The sequence below is a fragment of the Giraffa tippelskirchi genome, chromosome 7 (genome assembly GCF_054371585.1).
Source record: "Giraffa tippelskirchi isolate mGirTip1 chromosome 7, T2T-mGirTip1v1.2.pri, whole genome shotgun sequence".
Classification (NCBI taxonomy): Eukaryota; Metazoa; Chordata; class Mammalia; order Artiodactyla; family Giraffidae; genus Giraffa; species Giraffa tippelskirchi.
In genome coordinates, this window is record NC_137281.1 from 15204409 (window position 1) to 15225583 (window position 21175).

Sequence of the window (21175 nt, forward strand, 5' to 3'; positions counted from 1 at the left end):
TTTCTCCTTCATATAAGAGTCTAGGGGTGAGCAGTCCAGGACTGGTGGGATAGCTCTGTCTTCCTGAACAAGTAGTTTCCATCTTTGGGGCAAAGGTGAATATTAAAATTCTCAGTATCTCCCAGGCAATAGGGTAGAGGAAGGCCAGAGGAAGCAGGCACAGAAATACTAATCATCCCTTTTGCTCACATCTCATTGGTTGGGTAAAATGGACTTCATAAAAATAAAAACTTTTTAAAAACCCTTTTGTGCAACCAAGACCATTATCAAGAAAGTGAGGGGCTTCACTGGTGGTCCAGTGGTTAAGAATACACCTTCCAGTGCTGGGGGTGTGGGTTCCATCTTTGCTGGGGGAACTAAGATCCCACGTGATGTGAGGCAATTAAGCCTGCGTGCCTCAACTGGAGAGTCCAGGCGATCCACATGAAACAATGAAGATACTGAATGTCTCAGCTAAGACCCAACACAACCAAATTAAAAAAAAAAAAAAAAGGCCTTCTTCAGTTGTACAATATAAAATATCAACCTGGTCACCCAGCTCTTCATCTTTTTCTCCTAAGAATTTACTCTCTTACATAGTATAAGACTTCCTTATTTTTTTAAATGTCTATCTTCTTCACTAGAAATTAGCTCTATGAAGGCAAGGATTTCTGTCTAATTCTGTTAAACAGACAAAACTGTTATCTCTAAAGCCTGGATTAGAACAAAGCCTGGCACACAGTAGGCACTTGATACAAAAATTGTAAATAACACACACACACATAAACACAAATACAAACCTTCTGCTTAATCAAGAGTAAATAAAGAAAATCTTATACATGACAAGCAAAAATTGCAAAAACTGTAACAGAGCAGAAAGATATTTTCAGCACAATAACCAGATTAAAAAGGAAATCTAAAAGTTCATTGCCATTGATCACACTCAACCAAGTGGAAAAGGTTTAATCAGTGTGCCCTAAACGAATTAGTTCATGTCCTAAAGAAAATTAACAGCCAGACTCAAACTTCTATCTTCTTAGGATAGGAAATCTCTATATGGTCCTAACATCTACAAACTACTAGTAAGGCATGAGTTTTTAATAATGCTATAAGATCAAGCCAATATATCACAATAAGACAATGGGTTGTATAGTTGCAGGTAAACAAAATTTAGTACCTCATTATGGGAACGACATCAGAGTGTAAAGTAAAAACACCTGTGCTACAGGCATGGGTGTAAAAGATTTTATCAACATTACAAATGAAGTTTAAACTGGACTTCCCTGGTGGTCCAGTGGCTAAGATGACACACTCTCAATGCAGGGCACCAGGTTCGAGCCTGGTCAGGGGACTGGATCCCACAAGCGGCAACTAAGGATTTGTATGCCACAACAAAGACTGAAGATCCTGCGTGCTGCAACTAAGACCCAGCTCAGCCAAAGAAATATTAAAAACAATAAAATAAGTGAAGTTTAACTGTAAAAACAGAATCACTGGCTTGGATTGATATCATCTTGGAGGAAGAAATCAGGTACCATACTTAGATCAAAAATCAGTGAATTCATAACTGGTCTGAGTCTTTTTTTTTTTTTCCCCTTTAGGCATAAGTAAGTTTAGAGTAACCCTGGGGAGCTTTTCTGGAATAAGTTATAACTTAATCCTTAGAAAGTATTAAAATAAGTATTCCTATACCTCCAGAAAATGAGAATAAAGGAACGATGACGTGAATTTGGCTTACAATATAAATATATTTTAGATTAGATACAATGCAAGTTTGAGTGTTTTAAAACCATTACATTTGTTTGTGTTCAAGGTTTGAAGTATTCAATTATACAAAATCTCTAAGATGTTCAGAGGGAATTTGTCTTGCTCAGACGGTAAAGAGTCCGCCTGTAATGTGGGAGACCTGAGTTCGATTCCTGGGTCAGGAAGATCCCCTGGAGATGAAAATGGCAACCCACTCCAGTATTCTTGCCTGGAAAATCCCATGGATGGAGGAGCCTGGTGGGCTACAGTCCATAGAGTCGCAAAGAGTCAGACATGACTGAGCGACTTCACTTGAAGAAAAAGAATTTTCAAATTTTTATTAGATATAAGTATTATGTAATTTGACTAGTAAAATTATTGCATTAGTAGTTGTTTCACTCCATGTATATACATCCACATGTGAATCTATCACTTTTTCATAATTCTTTTTCCTGATCTACTTTAATAGATCTCTCCAGACAATGCCCAAGATTCTAACTTGTTCTAACTGTTCAAAGTGGCAAGGTCTCCATATCAAAGTTTACCTTCATATATCCACTCAGATAAAACAGGAATATATTCCCCACACCTTTCTGTTCCTCATTACTCTGAATAGTAATGATTCACACTAAAAATTTTAGGCTCCAACTGCTTTACTTTAACCATTAGTTGAAAATGGCTCATTCTTTTCGCCAGCAATGTCTTACCTAATATCTCTAGTTTCAAAGAAGTTACCCATAAGCTTCTTAAACCAAGTTTACAACCCACCCACAAAAGAAGACTTCATTTACAATTCTATCTTATTATATTCTATTGTTAGGTAGTTAGAATAGAAAACAGGAGTTCAAAATGGCGGTGGCTAAAAGACAAGGAAGGGAAAAGCCTGCGAAAACAGAACAAAAGAAGGTCAAAGCAAGGTCTGAGGACTGGAGTGAGGACTTCAGGTAGTACAAACAACACTCCTGGCTAACCCAATTTACATAGGGCAGGCCCAGGGGGAGGAAAAAAACATAAAAAGAGGAACCAAAGCGCACTCCCTCCCTCTCCGGAGCTCTGGGGCATTCTTCTCTTTGTGTCTTTGGGTTGACATGCCCTCACGCCTGAGGATGGATTTTCCTGCTATTATCTAAATAAAATAGAGCTGTAACACGGAGCTATAACACTGATTTGTCTAAGAGCTATAACACAGTCCGTTCGAGACCTGAGAGCTATAACATGGTCTGTCCAAGACCCGAGAGCTGTGACACGCCGAGGGCTTTAATGTCCGTCACTCCAAATCTTTGTTGTGACGAGACAGAACCAAGGAGCATACACTCGCCTGGCACTATCATATGTTTAAATCCATGCTGAAAGTAGAAAATTAAAAAAAAAGAAAATCAAATAATCTCTGTAAGATGAAGAGACATTCATTAAACTGAAAGATCCATTATTCTCTTAGCTGGCCTATCTTTATTTTTTTAAAATATTTCACTGGAGTTCCTTGCTGGTGCAGTGGATAAAAATTCTCCTGCCCAAAAACAACAATGAATCCACCTGCCAATGCAGGGGACATGGGTTCCATCCCTGCTCCAGGAAGATTCCACACGCCTCAGAGCAACTAAGCCCCTGTACCACAACTACTGAGCCTATGAGCCATAACTACTGAAGCCCACACAGCTAGAGCCCATGCTCGGCAATAAGAGAGGCCATCGCAATAAGCCCAAGCACCTCAACAAAGAGTAGCCCCCACAGAGCAATGAAGACCCAGCGTAGCCAAAAATAAAAAATAATTAAAAAAAATTTTTATTGTGACATGTGGGATCTTTCTTTGTGGTGCACAGGCTCCAGAGGCATGTGTTTCATAGTTGCAGCATGCAGGCTCTCCAGTTGAGGTATGCTGACTTAGTTGTCTCATGGAATGTGGGATCTTAGATCCTCAACTAGGGATCAAATGTGCGTTCTCTGCATTAGAAAGTGGACTCTCAACCACTGGACCACCAGGGAAGTCTCCCAATATTTCTTTAAAGGTCTATAGCAAGTCCCTGCCGCAAATGATTTTAATTCCCTATGAGAAAGCCTGGTAATAAGTTTTACTATGTGAATTTTTTTAAATTCTTATTGTGAAACAAACAAATACTAGTTTTTTATCAACAAATAAAACATAACAATTCTTTCAGCTTTATGAAGGGTGTGTATTTAACTTTCACATACTTGTTATGAGGTTTCTCCTCAGGATAAATAATTATGCTATATAAAGATTTAAGGCCTTTTCACATGTGTAGCAAACATGGGATGTACAAGTCAGGACTCTAATTCCAAGAGGCAAAAACTCAAATCAAATTAACTGAAGCAAAAAAAAGAGAAAATTTATTGGATCACAAAAATGAAAATGTCAAAGATGGTGTAGGTTTCAGACACGACTGGATCCAGATCAAACAACATCCTCATATTTCTATTATCTCCAATTCCTTTGTATTGGATTTATCTTGGGAAGGCTTTATGTGGTAACAGAAAGACTACTGGTGAGTTTTTATCAACTCCTTGACACTTGCAATTCCAGTGGGGGGGGGGGAGAGGAGAGAAAAGATCTTTTCTCATTACCCATAACAATACCTTCCTAGGGCTCTACTGGTCTAGACAGGGCCATCTGAAAACCCCTCATTTCTAGTTAGTTTGAGGAAAATAATTGATCACTGCTCTCCTTGATTAAATAATTTCATCAGAATGATATGCACTAAGGATGGGTTAAGTCTCAAATGCAGCATACGACAGATCCAAAAGTAATAGATGGCTACTACTCAGGCTATTTCAAATAAGGGATGCTTGTGAACTGGAGACTTTTCCATATTTACTACATTCATATTAGTAGAATTACTAACTGAAGAATTCATTGATATTTATTTAATAAGGACCAAGTGGCGACTACATGTTTTCTTATTACACATAATCAGAGAGTTTTTCTATTATGAATTTTCTGATGTCGTCTAAGGGTTGAAGCACGGCTAAAATTGTTCCCACATTCATTACAGTTATAGGGTTTTTCTCCGGCATGAATTCTCTGGTGTAGCCTAAGGGACAAGACCTGATGGAAAGCCTTCCCACACTCATTACATTCGTATGGTTTCTCTCCAGTATGAATTCTCTGATGTTGATTAAGGTATGAGCCACAACTGAAGGCCTTCCCACATTTGTTACATTCATAGGGTTTCTCTCCTGCATGACTTCTTTTATGATGAATTAGAACTAAAGCATCACTGAAGGCTTTTCCACATTTACTGCATTCAAAAGGCTTCTCTCCAGTATGAATTCTATGATGTCGATTAAGTTGTGAGTCAGTCCTAAAAAACTTCCCACATTTGATGCACTCATAGGGCTTTTCACCGGTGTGAATTCTCTGATGTTGATTAAGGTGTGAGCGATAGCCAAAGGTCTTCCCACATTCGTTACATTTAAAGGGTTTCTCTCCTGTATGAATTCTCTGATGCAGGGTAAGGGCTATGCGTCTGCTGAAGGCTTTTCCACATTGATTACATTCATAGGGTTTCTCTCCAGTGTGAATTCTCTGATGTTGATTAAGGTGTGCGCTCTGTCTGAAGGCTTTGTTACATTCCTTACATTCATATGGTTTCTCTCCTGTGTGAATTCTCTGATGTTCAACAAGGAAGGCATAACGGCTAAAGGCCTTCCCACAGTCATTGCATGCAAAAGGTTTCTCTCCAGTGTGGATTCTCTGATGCTGAGAAAGGTGTGCGCTCTGTCGGAAAGCTTTGTTACATTCCTTACATTCATATGGTTTCTCCCCAATATGAGTTCTCTGATGCTCACTGAGAAAAAAGTCATGGCTGAAGCCCTTGCCACAGTCATTGCATGCATATGGTTTCTCTCTACTGTGAATTCTCTGAGGTTGAGTAAAATATGAGTAACAGCTAAAGGCATCGCCATACTCATCATATCCATGGGGTGATTTTCCAAAATGAGTTGCTTGATGTTGAGTAAGTAATGAGTGGAAACTTAAGAGGTTTGAAAAATCATTACTTTCGTAAGATTTCTCCCCAGGATAAATTTCTACATCTTTACTAAGGCATGTGCTCTGGTTGAATTCTTCACATTCATTACCTATCAAAGATTCCTTCTCGGCATGCAGTCTTTTATGTTCAATTAGAACTGAATTTGGGGGGAACATTTTGTCAAAAATACCAAATTTATGTACTTGCTCTACTGGGGGAACTCTCTGTTGTGTTAAAAGTACTGACTTCAAGAGAATGTTTCTCTCAGAATTATTATATTCATTGTCTCTTTTCACAGCAGAGATTTCCTTAAGAGTTGCCACTTGCCTGAAATGCCTCTCCTGATTTCTTTGATGCTGCTCAAATTCAGCCTCATATTTCCAGGCTTCTCCAAAACTGGAGCATTCAAGGCTATAATTTGTAAGTCTTTTTGTTATCACCCCCTGCGATATTTCCTCTTCATCAGTGTACCACTTTGGAGATAATGCCTTGACCTCATACCAAGACTCCCAGTCTGAAAAATATCAAGAAAGCAAATGTTTCCTTTTCACCTTTGCAAGAAGAAAGAAAATCATTACAGAAAGAATTAAAGAATTTACTTGAGGGAAAGAGGGGAGAAAGTAGTGGTTCTGACTTTTTTTTTTTATCAATTTACATTCCTGTCAGCAACATGAAATACATGTCTTCAAACTGATTCACACGGGCTAACAGCATTCTAAAAATCTTTGCCCCTACAAGCAAAGAGAACCTCATTATTGTGTTAATTTGCAAGTCTCTGAAAATTGAGCATTTTCAAATACATTTTTGTACCTTTTATATATTTTGTGGTTTCTTCTTTGGGGATATACTTTGCATATATTTTAATTATACTGGCATTTCTTTTAAGTGGCTTATAGAAGTCATTATAAATAAGGTGGTAGGCTTTATAAGTATTTTTCTCCCTCAAATCATCACTTTTTATTGTCACATGTCACCTTCATTTATAATGTGTCTGATAAAGTTTGAACTCAAATCTCCCAGTCTTTCCATTGTAGAGTCTGGCTTTGCAGTCATTTTAAGAAAGATTTTTCCAAAATCCAATATTATGCAAATATTATCCATAACTTTTACAAAAATCTTTTGTACCACTAATTTGAAAAGCTATTTTTATCAAATACTAAATTCTCATATATACATGGGTGTATTTTTGAAATTTCTTTATTGTTCTACTGATCTATTTCACTGTTCTTATATTAGACCAGTCTCATAGATAAAAGGCAAGATTCTTGAATATCAAAAATTGAACCAGGTAGTATATTAAATGAATAATACACATAACCAAGTAAGCAATTGAGAAATACAAAAATTGTTCATCAGTAGGAAACACTTTACTATATTATTATATTATTCTCTATACTTTCATGTTTTTTAATTCATCAATAAATAAGAAAAAAATATTTCCTGAAATAAAAACTCAAATCTCCATCCTGAAAGAGAACATATCTACTAGGAAAAAGTGACCCAAAATGGTCAAGACTGAAACATGCCCCAATAAAATGACTTTAAAATGAAAGAACCTTCTAAGAGATCAGAACAAAATACAAAGGTACTTATACAAAAGGGAAAATGTCAAGTTGGCATCAGGATTCTTTGTAACAACATTCAATACCAATACACTATATACTTAAGTAAAGAATGGCCAACTATGAATAAGGTAGAGCTTAGGGCGACATCATTTGCATGAACTCTTTTTGAGGAAATTGCTAAAGAACAGATTTCAGTCAATCAAGAGATGTCCAGAGAAACTTCAACAAAAGAACCTAGTGGAAAACACTAAATATATTTAGCTGCAGAAATAAAACAAAAGGAAAAGTTGGGATAAATTTGACAGAAAAATAAGTGAAAGAAAGTGAAAGTGTTAGTCGCTCAGTTGTCTTTGACTCTTTGAGACCCCATGGACTGTAACCTGCAGGCTCCTCTGCCCATGGAATTCTCCAGGGATACTGGAGTGGGTTGCCATTTCCTTCTTCAGGGATCTTCCTGACCCAGGGATTGAACCCGGATCTTCTGCATTGCCAGCAGATTCTTTACCATCTGAGCCACCAGAACATGTAAATATAATACACCTGGACAACGTAAAAAGCATACAACTAACAAAATTTGGGAAGAGAAGGTGAGGAATATAATAAGGCTACTTTTCGACTTATCTGTAAAGTGAAAATCGCGCAGTCATGTCCAACTCTTTGCAACCCCAAGGACTATTCAGTCCATGGAATTCTCCAGGCCAAAATACTGGAGTGGGTAGCCTTTCCCTTCTCCAGGGGATCTTCCCAACCCAGGGATCAAACCAGGGTCTCCAGCATTGCAGGTAGATTTTTTACCAGCTGAGTCACAAGGGAAGCCCAAGAATACTAGAATGGGTAGCCTGTCCCTTCTCCAGGGGAACTTCCTGACACAGGAATCGAACCAGGGTCTCCTGCATTGCAGGCAGATTCTTTACCAACTGAGCTATCAAGGAAGCCTTTTAGGAAGGAAGGATAGCTTACCTTTTTCATCTGTAAAAGATAAAAAAAAAAATCAAAGGCTAATTTTTAAAGCTGACCAATCAAGTAATAGAAGGAATAAACACTGTTAAAAGAAACATGAAGATAAACACCAGATCAAAAGAAAAATCTAATTATTATAAAAACTACAGTATTACATGACCAAAAAAAGGCTAGGAAAACAGACAAGTGAAAGTCTTTTTTTAAAACTGTAAAAATCAGAAAATATAAACAATATACAGAATTAAGCCTAAACATATCAAAAATGTGGTTGGACTTTCACTTATTAAATTGAAATGATATCCAGACTGGTTCACAAAGCAAAACTCAATTCTATACTGCTTGTAAACCCCACGTTTAAATCAAAGTGATTTTACACAGTTGAAAATAAAAAGATGGGTAAAGGCCCTAAAGAAAGCATAAAAAAGGCAAGAAACAGATTCTCCCCAAGGGGCTTCAGAAGGAAAGCAGGCTGCTAACGTTTTGATTTTAGCCCTGTAAGATTCATTTTCAACTTCTGACCTCCAGAGCTATAATAAATCTGTGTTGTTTTCAGCCACCAAATTTATGGTAATTTGTTACAGCAGCCATAAGAAACTAATACAGAAAGCAGACTGGTACAACTTTTTTGGGGAGGAATTTGGCAATTCCTAATACTACATATCCACTTACTTAGCAATCTTACATCTAGGAAACGACCCTGAAAATAACACTTCAACAACAGGAAAATACATATGTACAAGGTTAGTTACTGCAGCATTGTTTGTAATTGCTAACTATTGCAAACATCCTAAATGTCCACATACTAGAGAGTATTGAATAAATTACCATAACATCCACATGATGGGGTATTCTGCAGCCATTAGAAAAATATAGAAGCTCTCCAGGAGCTAATATGGAGTGATTTCCTGTACAGCTGACCCATGAACAATGCAGGGGGTAGGGGCATAACTTTACAGTCAGCCCTCCAAATCTGCAGTTCAGCATCCATGGATTCAACCAATCTCAAATTGTGTAGTATTTATTGAAAAAATCTGCATGTAAGTGGATGCTTAGATGTGAATCCTTGTCTCTTCAGCTAATGTGCATATGTAACTTTGATAAAAACTCTATAAAGAAATCTAGAAGTGAAAAAAAAAAAAAGGAAATCTGGAAATGAATATAATTCTGTCCATAAAGGGGAAAGAAGTGTAAAGAAAGAAGATTCAGGGTTTAGGTAGAAGTAGGGGATCCCCAGTGGCTCAGTGGTAAAGAATCCACGTGAAATGCAGGAGATGTGGGTTTGATTCCTGGGTGGGGAAGATACCCTGGAGGAGGGCATGTCAACCCACTCCAGAATTCTTGCTTGGAGAATCCCATGGACAGAGGAGCCTGGCAGGCTACAGTCCACAGGGTCACAAAAAGTCAGACATGACTGAAGTGACTTAGCACACATGCGCACATCCTTGAGAGTATAACTTGATAGAAATAGAGCAGGAACAACCCCCTGATGCCCAGGGCAGCCTCCTCAAGTGCAGGGCAGTCTTTTCATGACCACATTGGCTGCCACCTTACAACAGCCCTCCCTGCCCAGTCCCCCATCACTCACCAGCATGTTGACCATCCAACATCTCTCTCTCCACCATCCAAGGTTCCTTCCCTTGTTCCAATAAGGAGATCATGTTGGGCTTAGAAATGGAGAGTCCTGTTTACAGGAGAAGAAAAATGAGAGCAAGCAAGAGACAGACAGATAAACAAATCCATTTGCTATTGCTATTCCAGTGACTCAATCCCTTGGTCACTAGGCAGGAAAGGATATTAAAGAAAGGGCCAGAGAATGAAAAGAAGCTTGTAAGGAGGATGAGAAAGACAAAGCCTCTGTCATAGCAGCAATTCTCAAAGTACTAGAGCAGAAAAGAACCATTGTCCTGGAACCAAACAGAAATGCAAATTCTCAGGCTGCCCCAACCCAGACCCTACCAAATCAGAAATCACAATGGTTCTCAAATATTAACGAGCATCAGAACCATTTGGAGGGCTCATTAAAACCAGACTATTGGGGCTATTCCCAGATACTGTAGGTCTATAATGGGACCCCATGATTTGCAATTTTAAAAATTCCCACGACATACTCATGCTGCTATTCCAAACCATCATTCAGTAGCAAAAGGAACTACATTTATAACTCTGTGAAAATACTTCAAATAATTTCCTGGGAACAAGAAGTAGAAATCCAGCTAAGCATTTCAGATGCCCTAAATATTCCCAATGGAGGAAACTAATACACTTCATAGGGAAGATTTGAATTATGGGGGTATACATCCTTACCAAGCCATACCAAGTTCCTGTAGTTCTCCAACATGACATCTCTGTACAAATCCTTCTGAGATGAGTCCAGCCATTCCCATTCCTCTTGGGAAAAATTCAGAGCTACATCCCTGAAGGTCACCAAACCCTGAAATTAAAAAAAAAAAAATTCTTGAGACTTTCCAGACAGTGCAGTGGTTAAGACTCCATGTTCCAATGCAGGGGGTGTGAGTTTAATCCCTGGTCAAAGAACTAAGATCCCACATACTACACGTTACGGACAAAAAAAGAAAAAAAGAAAAAAATTTTTGTTTACCAAGTACTCCCAGACAGTCCAAGCATATTCCTCCATCTCTATCAGAAGAATTTAACTCAGTTGATCATCTCCTCCTTGAAATGCTTTCTCCTCTTGACTCCCAGAACCCACACACTCTTTTGGGTTTCCTTCTACATCAGTCCTTCTCAGTCTCTTTGGCTGGTTCCTCCTCTTCTTGTCAGCCTTTTGTCAGTCTTTGAATGCCTTTAGCTCACTCCCTAGTCCTCTTTTCTACCTATATTCACAACAACCTACCCTCAAGATAATCTCACCCTGTCCCATGGCTTTAACTATACTGTGTTCAGTCAGTTCAGTCACGTCCAACTCTGTGACCCCATGAACTGTAGCCCGCCAGGCTCCTCTGTCCATGGGATTGTCCCAGCAAGAATACTGGAATCGGTTCCCATGCCCTCCTCCAGGGGATCTTCTCCATCCAGGGATCGAACCCAAGTCTCTTGTGTCTCTGCATTGCAGGCAGATTCTTATACCACTGAGTCACTGGGAAAGCCCTTAAATACATTAACGACTCTCAAATTCACATCTCCAGTCCTAAACTCAAGATATATAACCAATACTCCACCTGGATATCCAACAGGTCTAATTTATCTGGAACTCAAATCTTGATTCTTATCTCATCCCAGCCCATCTTCCCATGTCAGTAAATAGCATGACCATATACACAATTGCCCAGGTCAAAAATCTCTGAAGTCATTCATGATTTCTTTCTTTCTCTCACACTCCACAACCAATCCCTGATCAAATGCCATATTTCCTATCTCCAATAGATACCCAGAATCTCACAAACTCCAATGCCACCACCGTGATCCAGGCAGCTATCACCTCCCACCTGGATTACTAAGCATCTCCTGACTGGCCTCCTTGCTTCCACTCTTACTTCCTTGCTTTTGATTTTCCTTCCTTTTAAAATATAAATCAGATCACATCACCAACACTCTAGTGGTTCTCCTTCACCCTTAGAACAAAAATCAAAGTTCTGGTCTGCTTAATTTGGTTCCCAGCTATTCCCCTAATCTCACAGTGCATACTTTCCTCTGATGATACTGGCTTATTGTTATCCCTGAAATACATCAAACATGCTCCCACCACAGTAACTTTGTACTTGCTTTTTCTTCTACCATTTTTTGTCTTTTTTTTAATCAGAATTTAATTGCTTTACAACACTGTTTTAGTTTCTGCTGTACAACGAAGTGAATCAGCTATTTGTATACATATATCTCCTCCCTCTTGGACCTCCCTCCTGCCCCACCCCATCGCACCTTCTACTTTTAAAGCTCTTTCCCAGATTTCAACAAAACTTCCTCCCTATGTTCACTGAGTTTTTTCTTTGCTTAAATGTCACTTCCAAAAACAAAAAAAATCCTTGAACCTCCCTAGTTAAAAGGGCACTTGATAATCACACTCCATCCTTTCATTCCAACACAACAAATCACAATCCATCTAAAGATGAAACGTTCTGTTCCATTATACATTTCAGCACAACACTGAGTTAAAAAAAAAAAAAAAGATACTAAATGTTTTGTAGAAGGATTATCTGAACAAACAGTAGAGAGGAAGAAATGAAGAGAGTGCTCACTGGACCACCTGGGACTCTCCAAAGTCTTAAAAAATGACATAGAGGTTCTGAAAACATCAACTTACCTGGGACATGGCTTTACACAGTCCAACAGCCATTCTTCCTTCTGTTAGGCTGTCAGAATAGGAAACAGGAGTTCAAAATGGTGGTGGCTAAAAGACAAGGAAGAGAAAAGCCCTTGAAAATAGAACAAAGGAAGGTCCTAGGACTGGAGTGAGAACTTCAGGTAGAACAGCACTCCTGGCTAAGCCCAAGTTGCATAGGGCAGGCCCAGGGGGGAAAAAAAACATATAAAAGAAGAGCCAAAGCGTTCTCTCTCTCTCTCCCACATGCTGGGGCATTCTCTCTTCGTGTCTTTGGGTCGACGGTCGGCATGCCCTCATGCTTCGAGGATGGATTTTCCTTCTATCATCTAAATAAAAGAGCTGTAACACTGATTCATCTAAGAGCTGTAACACGGTCTGTTCGAGACCTGAGAGCTATAACACGGTCTGTCCAAGACCCGAGAGCTGTGATCTGCCGAGGGCTCTAATGTCCGTCACTCCAAATCTTTGTTGTGACGAGACAGAACCGAGGAGCATACACTCGCCTGACACTTCTTCAATTTTCTCTTTTGGAGAAAAAAGTCCTGAAAAGGGGGAGTTATAAGAACAACAACAAAAAATGGAACAGCAGCCCTATGCTGCTGATCTGAGACTCACAGAGAGGTTTTCTGCCCCTTTATGGTCCCTAGCTTCCTTATATGAACCAGTCTGTGCATCACATTGGAGGGAACTCCCTATTTTACCTAAAGAGAATCTTGTTCCCAATTACTATTTTCCTTATCTTGATTTCTTTTTCTTCTTTAGCATTTAACATCACTGGACACGTTACTTTCTTTTTTTTCTGTTGTCTTCCCAAATAATAGTACAAGATTTAAGAAAGCTAGGACTTATTGGGTTCACTGTGTTTATTGGGTTCTCTGTGCTGTGCTTAACTGCTCAGTTGCTTAGTTGCTCAGTTCTTTGTGACCCCATGGACTGTAGCCTGCCAGGCACCTCTGTCCATGGGGATTCTCCAGGCAAGAATGCTGGAGTGGGTTGCCATGCCCTCCTCCAGGGGATCTTCCCAACCCAGGGATCAAACCCAGGTCTCCTGCATTGCAGGCAGATTCTTCACTGTCTGAGCCACGAGGGAAGTCCCTGTGTATCTCCAGGGCTAGAATAATGCCAGAACCACTGCAAGTACTCAAAACAGATTTGATAAACAAATAAATAAATCTCAGTGTGGCTCATGTAATATAAATAGCAATGTTACACATATTGTATATGTCATTATCTTATTTAATCTTCACAAAACTGCAAAGGTAGGTATTATTATCCCTATTTTACCACCAAGTGAAACCAAGATTCAAAAAGCTTTAACAGCTTACTCAAATTCATAAGAGTTAAACTGCAGTGTGACTCAAAAACTGGTCCTCCGGACTTCCTTGATAGTCAAGTGGCTAAGACTCTGCACTCCCAATGTAGGAGGCCTGGGTTCATTCTCTGTCAGGGAACTAGATCCCACACGCCCCAACTACGACCTGGCCCAGCCAAATAAACAAACATAATAAATATTAAGACTCTTGAGAGTCCCTTGGATTGCAAGGAAATCATCCCTGAATATTCATTGAAAGGACTGATGCTGAAGCTGAAGCTCCAATACTTTGGCCACCTGATGGGAACAGCCGACTCATTGGAAAAGACACTGATGCTAGGAAAGATTGAGAGCAGAAGGAGAAAGGGGCGACAGAGGATGAGGTGGTGGGATGGCATCACCGAATCAACAGACATGAGTTTGAGCAAACTTTGGGAGTTAGTCAAGCACACAGGGAAGCCTGGTGTGCTGCAGCTCATGGGGTTGCAAGTAGTCAGACACTACTTAGTGACTGAACAACAGCAACAATAAATATTAAAAAAACAAACAAAAAAACTGGTTCTCTTTCGAGAGACCACAGTGTTTGCATGGGAAATAATCAACATAACCTGAGAAATCAATGCTATATGTTTTTTAGGGAAGCATATTTGGAGGTGGAAGATGTTACCTTAATATCTCCACAGAAATTCAGCCTGAGGTAAACATGCCCAATTTCAATGCCAAACCAATAAGAAACTGCACAGCCTGAAACAAGTTCCTTGTCTTCTCAGAGCCAACATTTCTTCACTCTGAAAACAAAGACAGCTGTGTTTGACTTAGAATTTAAGATATACAACCCCCTAATTCTGGTCTATTCTGCACTAGTCAACTCAATCTCCAAGAAAATTATTTATTTCCTTAGTGCAACGCAGCCTGAAATTGTCCACAAAAGACTTTGCAACCTGAGAAGAAAATCAACTAAGTCTTTTCAGAATCGGGGAGCTCCAAGTAGCATCTGCATAAAAGAAATATCTTTTAAATTTCTGTTTCAAATAGCTGTGCATCACGAATATTTTTCAAGTTTGAAAGAACCTTCAGTCTCTGAAAGGTGATGGAAAAGATTTGGGCTTTATATAGTTCCCAGGCACACACTGACTCTCCAGTCCTCTCCTCACTGGCTAGGTGACCTTGGGCAAATCAATCCAACTGCCAGAACCTTTCCTCATTGTTAAAATGCTTGAGCCAACTCCTTCCACAGAGAAGTGCCACCCTTGTTGCCATTTAGATTTTACACACACATTTGAAAAGGAAATGAGAACATCTTTCTTTAGTAAAAAGTCAGAACTAAAAACTTGGTTCACTTAGTATGTGAGAAAAAGAGCCACGGATTAGGCTCTCTCAGCACTAAACATGGAAGAGTTTTGACACGGACAAACCTAAAATCTCAAAATCGATGGCCTAAGGACAGGAAGGCTGGGCTTTCCTCCGCCAGAGGCAGCCAATGCGAGGATGGTCTCACTACAGTGTCTTTAGACTGGGTTCTGTGACTCACAAGGGGATGGAAGGAAGAGATCCAAATTAAGTTCCATGTCCATGAGGTCCTGGTCCAAGACCACAGACAATCCTCTCCAACACCCTCAGAACCCAGGGCCCCCATTTTTCACTCTCATAATGTGGGAAAGATCAAGAGTGCTGAAAAATTAAAAGCAAGGACTCTGGCGCTAAATAGCCTGGGCTAAAGTCCCAGTTCTGTCACTTAGTAACTGTGTGTGAAGGTGGGTTAACAATTTTAATCTTTCTGTGTCTCACAAGCACATACTAGGTCTGACTTACACATACAAATTCTCTCCCAATCATACGCATACAAACATGGCCACACAATCGCAAACATAATGTCACATACACACACAGTGGCATTAACACAAAGAGAGATGATACACAATTACTCCAACAGAGAGACAGTCAAACACAATCTCATATACAGTGACATACCACACAAGGTCACACATCCTGCCACAATTACACACACAAAATTATGCCTGCAGAGACTGATGATCATGGGTACATAACCACACCTTCAAACGCAGTTACATCCACAGGGACAAGTGGTCAAACAGTCACACACACATCCACACAGTGACACACACACACAATGTCACACCTGCAGTCTCTCACAAACCCATACACAAATAACACAATTACACCTGCGGAGACAGTCACACAGAAACAGACTCAGTTTTATGCCAGAGACAGATGGTCACAGTCGCGTTCAACCATACACAGTGTGACACAGAAGTTCCAACTGTCACACACACACACACAGTCACACAGCCATACACGGTGACAGAGAGTTTCCCCAGCGGCGCCCGCCTGATCCCCATCCCGATCCCTGGCGGTCCACCCCAAGCCGGGCCCTGATCTCTGGCTCTCGCGTCAGCCAGGCCCAACTCACCTCCCGGCGTCCCTGGCTCTGGAAACCCGCCCAGCGACCCGAGACCCGCGACGTCGCCTCCCAGAATCCCCCGCAGGGCGGAGCGGGGCGTGGACTGACGCTCACGGGACCCCAGGTTTGGCTGGAGAAACATCTAGCTTCAAGGAACTAGACTAGCGACTCATTCCGACCCTGAGGACCACAAGTCCCAGACGCTTTGCGCCTCGACCTCCTTGCTGAATGAACTACATTTCCCAGAGGGCCCCGAGGCACGCCTCGACATCACGGCTGCACTACAGGAGGTCAGGGCCACAGGTCCGAGTACCGACAGAACTGTGTGATGACCTGGGATATCGTGAATGGGCATTTAAGTGACCCTGGGCGACTGTGTGTGAGGGAACGGTGAAGCTGCGCGCGTCCGTGACTGTTACTGAGTGCTCAGGTGTGGCGATTTGTGTGTGACTGTCGCTGCACACTTTTGTCCTTGCACACCACGGGGCGACGTGTTCTGTCAGTGTAGTGAGGTGTATTTTAAATCATGCCCCGTGATTGTGGGTCATTGTGTGACAGATTGTGGATCTGTCACACCAAGAATGGGAGAGTGATTGTGGATGTGTAAGGGACTGTGGCGGACTTTGGGCATGACGTTTCTGTAACTATGTTCTTAGCCCAGAGATCCGCATAATTGGCGGTGGAGCTTTATTTCTGGGCTTGTCTTTACAGTTGAGTCCGTGGGAGAGGAGTCTTTGTGTGTCCCGTGTGTGTGTGCGTGTGTGTGTCCACACCCTTGCACTCAGTTGTGTCAGACTCTTTGCGACCACATGGACTGACTGTGCCCCACCAGTCTCCTCAGTCCATGGCATTTTCCAGACAAGAATACTGGATTGGGTTGACATTTCCTACTCCAGGGGATCTTCCCAAGCCAGGGATGGAAGCTGCAACCCTGGCATCTTCTGCATTGGCAGGCAAATTCTTTACCACTGTGCCACCTGGGAAGCCCATATCCCTTCTCTACTTGCCGCTAATGTGATGGCAGGCACAGAGAGTAATTATATTCCAGTTGTAGGAAGATGCTCGCTTCTATCAAAGCCATTTATATTGTTGTAGCCAGTAGCTCTGGGGTTTATTACTGTTCCTGACTTTTCACTTTACAGCTTTAATTTGTTGTTGTGTTATAGTGTTGTTCAGTCGCTAAGTCATGTCCAACTCTTTGCGACCCCATGGACTGCAGCATGCCCGGCTTCCCTGTCCTTCACTATCTCCCAGAATTTGCTCAAATTCATGTACATTAAGTCAGTGACACTATCTAACCATCTCATCCTCTGCTGCCCTCTTCTCCTTTTGCCTTCAGTCTTTCCCAGCATCAGGGTCTTTTCTAATGAGTTGGCTCTTCGCATCAGGTAGCTAAAGTATTGGAGCTTCAGCTTCAGCATCAGTCCTTCCCATGAATATTCAGGGTTGATTTCCTTTAGGATTGACTGGTTTGATCTCCTTGCCTTCCAAGAGATTCTCAAGAGTTTTCCTCAGCATAACAATTTGAAAGCATCAATTCTTCAGCACTCAGCCTTCTTTATGGTCCAACTCACATCTGAACATGACTACTGGAAAAACCACAGCTTTGATTATACAGACCTTTGTTAGCAAAGTGATGTCTCTGCTTTTTAATATGCTATCTAGGTTTGTCAAAGCTCCAGTATCACTGTGGACAGTAACTTAAGCCATGAAATTAAAAGACTCTTGTTCCTTGGAAGGAAAGCTATGATAAACCTCGACAACTTTATTTAGGGCTCAGCTTTAAGAGAACTATCCACAGTCAAGAGGCCAAGAATGTGAACCTGTGAGTGATGTTAAAGAAAACAAGAACTGAGTGGTAGTTGAAGGGGCTTGCTTTTTTTTTTTAAACTCAGGAACTATTGCCATAGGAGAAAAGAGACTTCAGTATAGAACCAGCTCAATTCCAAATAGAGCAAGAGAGGATTGATAGACAAGGAGCAAGTTAGGGTTGGGGGGTGGTCAGTTTTTGGAAAATTACAAAGAGGAAACATAAACGGGTAGGGGGGGAATTCTTGCTAGGCTGACTAATAGGATTCTTGCTGAGGGAAGGCCAGAGTGATCACATACCATCTGGGTGGATGAAGAATTTAATTAAATACTGACAGTGATCAGATATCAAGAATGTGAGCTAAACTGACTTGACAGAATTCTTGCTAAAACTGGGTGATGCAAAGACAAACACTGAAGCCCAAAGGTTGAAGCCTAGTTGAGAAAAGGGTTCTGAGGAGTCTGACTAAAGTTTGGTCAAGGAGAGTCTTTGTCAGTGAAAGTTCAAAAAAAAAAAGAAAAAATCTGGAAGGTGCACCCAAGTCAAGATCTCAGTAAGTAGGGGTATGTGGAAGTAAAGAGAAGTTCTTGAAATAAAAACACATCCCTGGAGATCCTCTCCAATCCCCTCACCTGAAAGAGTCCTCTAATAGCTGAAGCCCCAGTGAAAGAGTTCAAAGTGTTAGTCACTCAGTTGTGCTCAACTCTTTGTGACCCCATGGACTGTAGCCCCTCAGGCTCCTCTGTCCACGGGATTCTCCAGGCAAGAATACTGGTTGGGTACTGGAGTGGGTTGCCATGCCCTTCTCCAGGGGATTTTCCCAGCCCAGAGATCAAACCTGTGTCTCTTACATCTCTTACACTGGCAGGCAGGTTCTTTACCACTAGCACCACCTGGGAAGTCCCTCAAACATATAATATGAATTAATAAATAAAAATAAAGACATCATTAATACAAGACAAAAAGAATAAAATAACTATATAGAAAATATAAAACTTTACAACAGTTTGTGTTAATCTTGGCATATTATTAAAATATATACACACTCACACATTAAATACTTTAAGATACAAGCTTAATCACATTCAAAACTACACTATATGGACTAAAATGAAAGAAATCACAAAATACATTGATGACAATCCTGTAAGATAAAAAGCTGAATACTAGGATATTGTAAAAATGAGTATGTTCATCTAGCTACTTGTAAGCACTCTAAAATAGTAATTCTTATATAAAAGAAAATAAAAAATGAAAACTGTATGCCACTTAGAAATGAACTGACTTTTAGGACAGTAAAAAGGCAATAAACAAACCAAATTTTGATTAAACAAGCTTGAAAAAGCAATACAATAAAAAAGCTTGAGATTAGTAAATATTAACAGAAATTAACAAATATAAAAACACACTGAAGAAATGATTAAAAGCATAAAGCTGCTTCTTTGACTAAAAAAACAGAAAAAAATGATTGCGAAGAACAGTTAGATACATAGCCACAAGCCTAGACATTAAGTAATTATATCATTGAGTTCTAGAAATGAATATGCCCCGAGTCTCAGTGTTCTGTCTAGACAGAGCAGCATAGCTCAGATTGTAGGTTTACATCTGTCAGTGGGTGTTAAGCATTTTCTCTGCATTTGTTTCTTCTATGCCTATTTTAAATTATGTAAAGCATAGATATTAATAAAATGTTTGGTATTATAACATGTTCACTTTTTTCTGGTGTGTGGGTGTATTTTCAGTATGGGTTATAGACCACAAATATCTAGAAACAACACACTTAAAGGTGAAAAATAAAGTGTTTTCACTTTCTCTTGGGTTTGAACATTTTCCATCATAAAAAAAAAGAAGCGTGACATTGTTTCATGTGTTTGCAAATCTTTAATATTCAATTTAGTAGAATATAGTTGGTATTTTATATGTGCTCCTGCATTTAATGTGTTGACATAAATAAAATCTGGCCTCATGTAAGTACATAGTAAGAAAATGGAGGAGTGTTTTAATACTCTTTTCAGGTAACTGTCAACATTATCCTTTGATACTTCATCAAAAATCATGGAATCCGGCTTTTATTTTGTTAAAATCCATTTGTCTATCTTATATTTTAATATACCCACAGATGATTTTGCAGCATTATGTACTAATTGTTTGCAAAATACTGGTTCAATGAATTAGGCAGATCTTCCATCATCATACTTCATTATATGGTATTATAAAATCACGCTAATTAGTATCACCACCAATCTTATCACAAAAGGCTAAGTACTTTTACGTGTATTTCTCTTTTCATCACACAAAATGTTTAAAAGATGTATGCATACCAATTTTAGTATCATGGTTGTGATATTACAGCATAATTTTATAAGACATTACCACTAGAGTAAACTGAGTAAAGAAAACATGAGATCTCCCTATATAATTTCTTGCAACTGTGCATTAGTTATCTCAAAATTTAAAGTATAATTTTAAAATGCTGTACTCAAAGGTCAAGATTTAACAAAATTCTACTATTTTATGAAGAATATTCTTAAGTGGAACTTGCACTTTTGACTACAAATGGGGGTGGTTAAAAAATACAATAATGCTAGTAGTACAGTTTGCTGCAGTCCATGGGGTCGCAAAGAGTTGGACACAACTGAGCGACTGTTGGTGACACTGCCTTGATTCATGCTAAGAGCCCAGCAGTTTTACCCATGATTGCTGACTGATTTTGCACCATCAGTGCAAATTTCAGCAAAACAGAAAAAAGCAAGTAATGTCTTAGTGTTATAATGAAATTTGTTTTGACCATGCAGATCACTTGAAAGGGTCCTCCCAAAATCCTCTGATCACACTTAGGGAACCAATGACCCATAATAATGTCAAAATTGAATTAAATGAAAGTTTCATTAACATTTACTGCTGCTGCTTTTAAAATGGAACATTTCCATGATGACTATAACAGACTTACAGATTTGAAGCAATATTCATTGTTTCATACTGTTTATCATCTTTTCTTCAAAATTTTCTGCAATGTAGTCTATTACTTACCAGAAGGTTGGCAGGATGGGTAGTGGTTGCTCTGGGGCAATTTTTCTGTCTGTTTTAAACACCTAGAGCTATCACCTCAGGTTATG

The 21175-nt window shown here is 39.8% G+C and overlaps 1 protein-coding gene across 32 annotated transcripts in view; it reads right to left on the reverse strand.

Annotated features, from left to right (window-relative positions):
* Positions 1 to 16440, reverse strand: part of ZNF527 (zinc finger protein 527) — a 56111-nt gene extending 39671 nt beyond the window's left edge. For 8 of the 32 annotated variants that reach the window (XM_081516910.1, XM_081516909.1, XM_081516906.1 and 5 more), the window contains exons 1-5: positions 16259 to 16440; positions 14495 to 14615; positions 12495 to 12581; positions 10541 to 10667; positions 9822 to 9917 (exon numbers count right to left, since the gene is read on the reverse strand). In XM_081516910.1, coding sequence (XP_081373036.1) covers positions 9822 to 9917; positions 10541 to 10667; positions 12495 to 12527 — 256 coding nt within the window. In that variant the 5' untranslated portion in view covers positions 12528 to 12581; positions 14495 to 14615; positions 16259 to 16440. Of the gene's footprint in view, positions 1 to 4575; positions 6226 to 9821; positions 9918 to 10540; positions 10668 to 12494; positions 12582 to 14494; positions 14616 to 15242 lie in introns of those variants that run through there. The other 24 variants (XM_081516895.1, XM_081516894.1, XM_081516893.1 and 21 more) reach the window with 13 other exon arrangements.
* Between the last annotated feature and the right edge of the window lie 4735 nt (positions 16441 to 21175).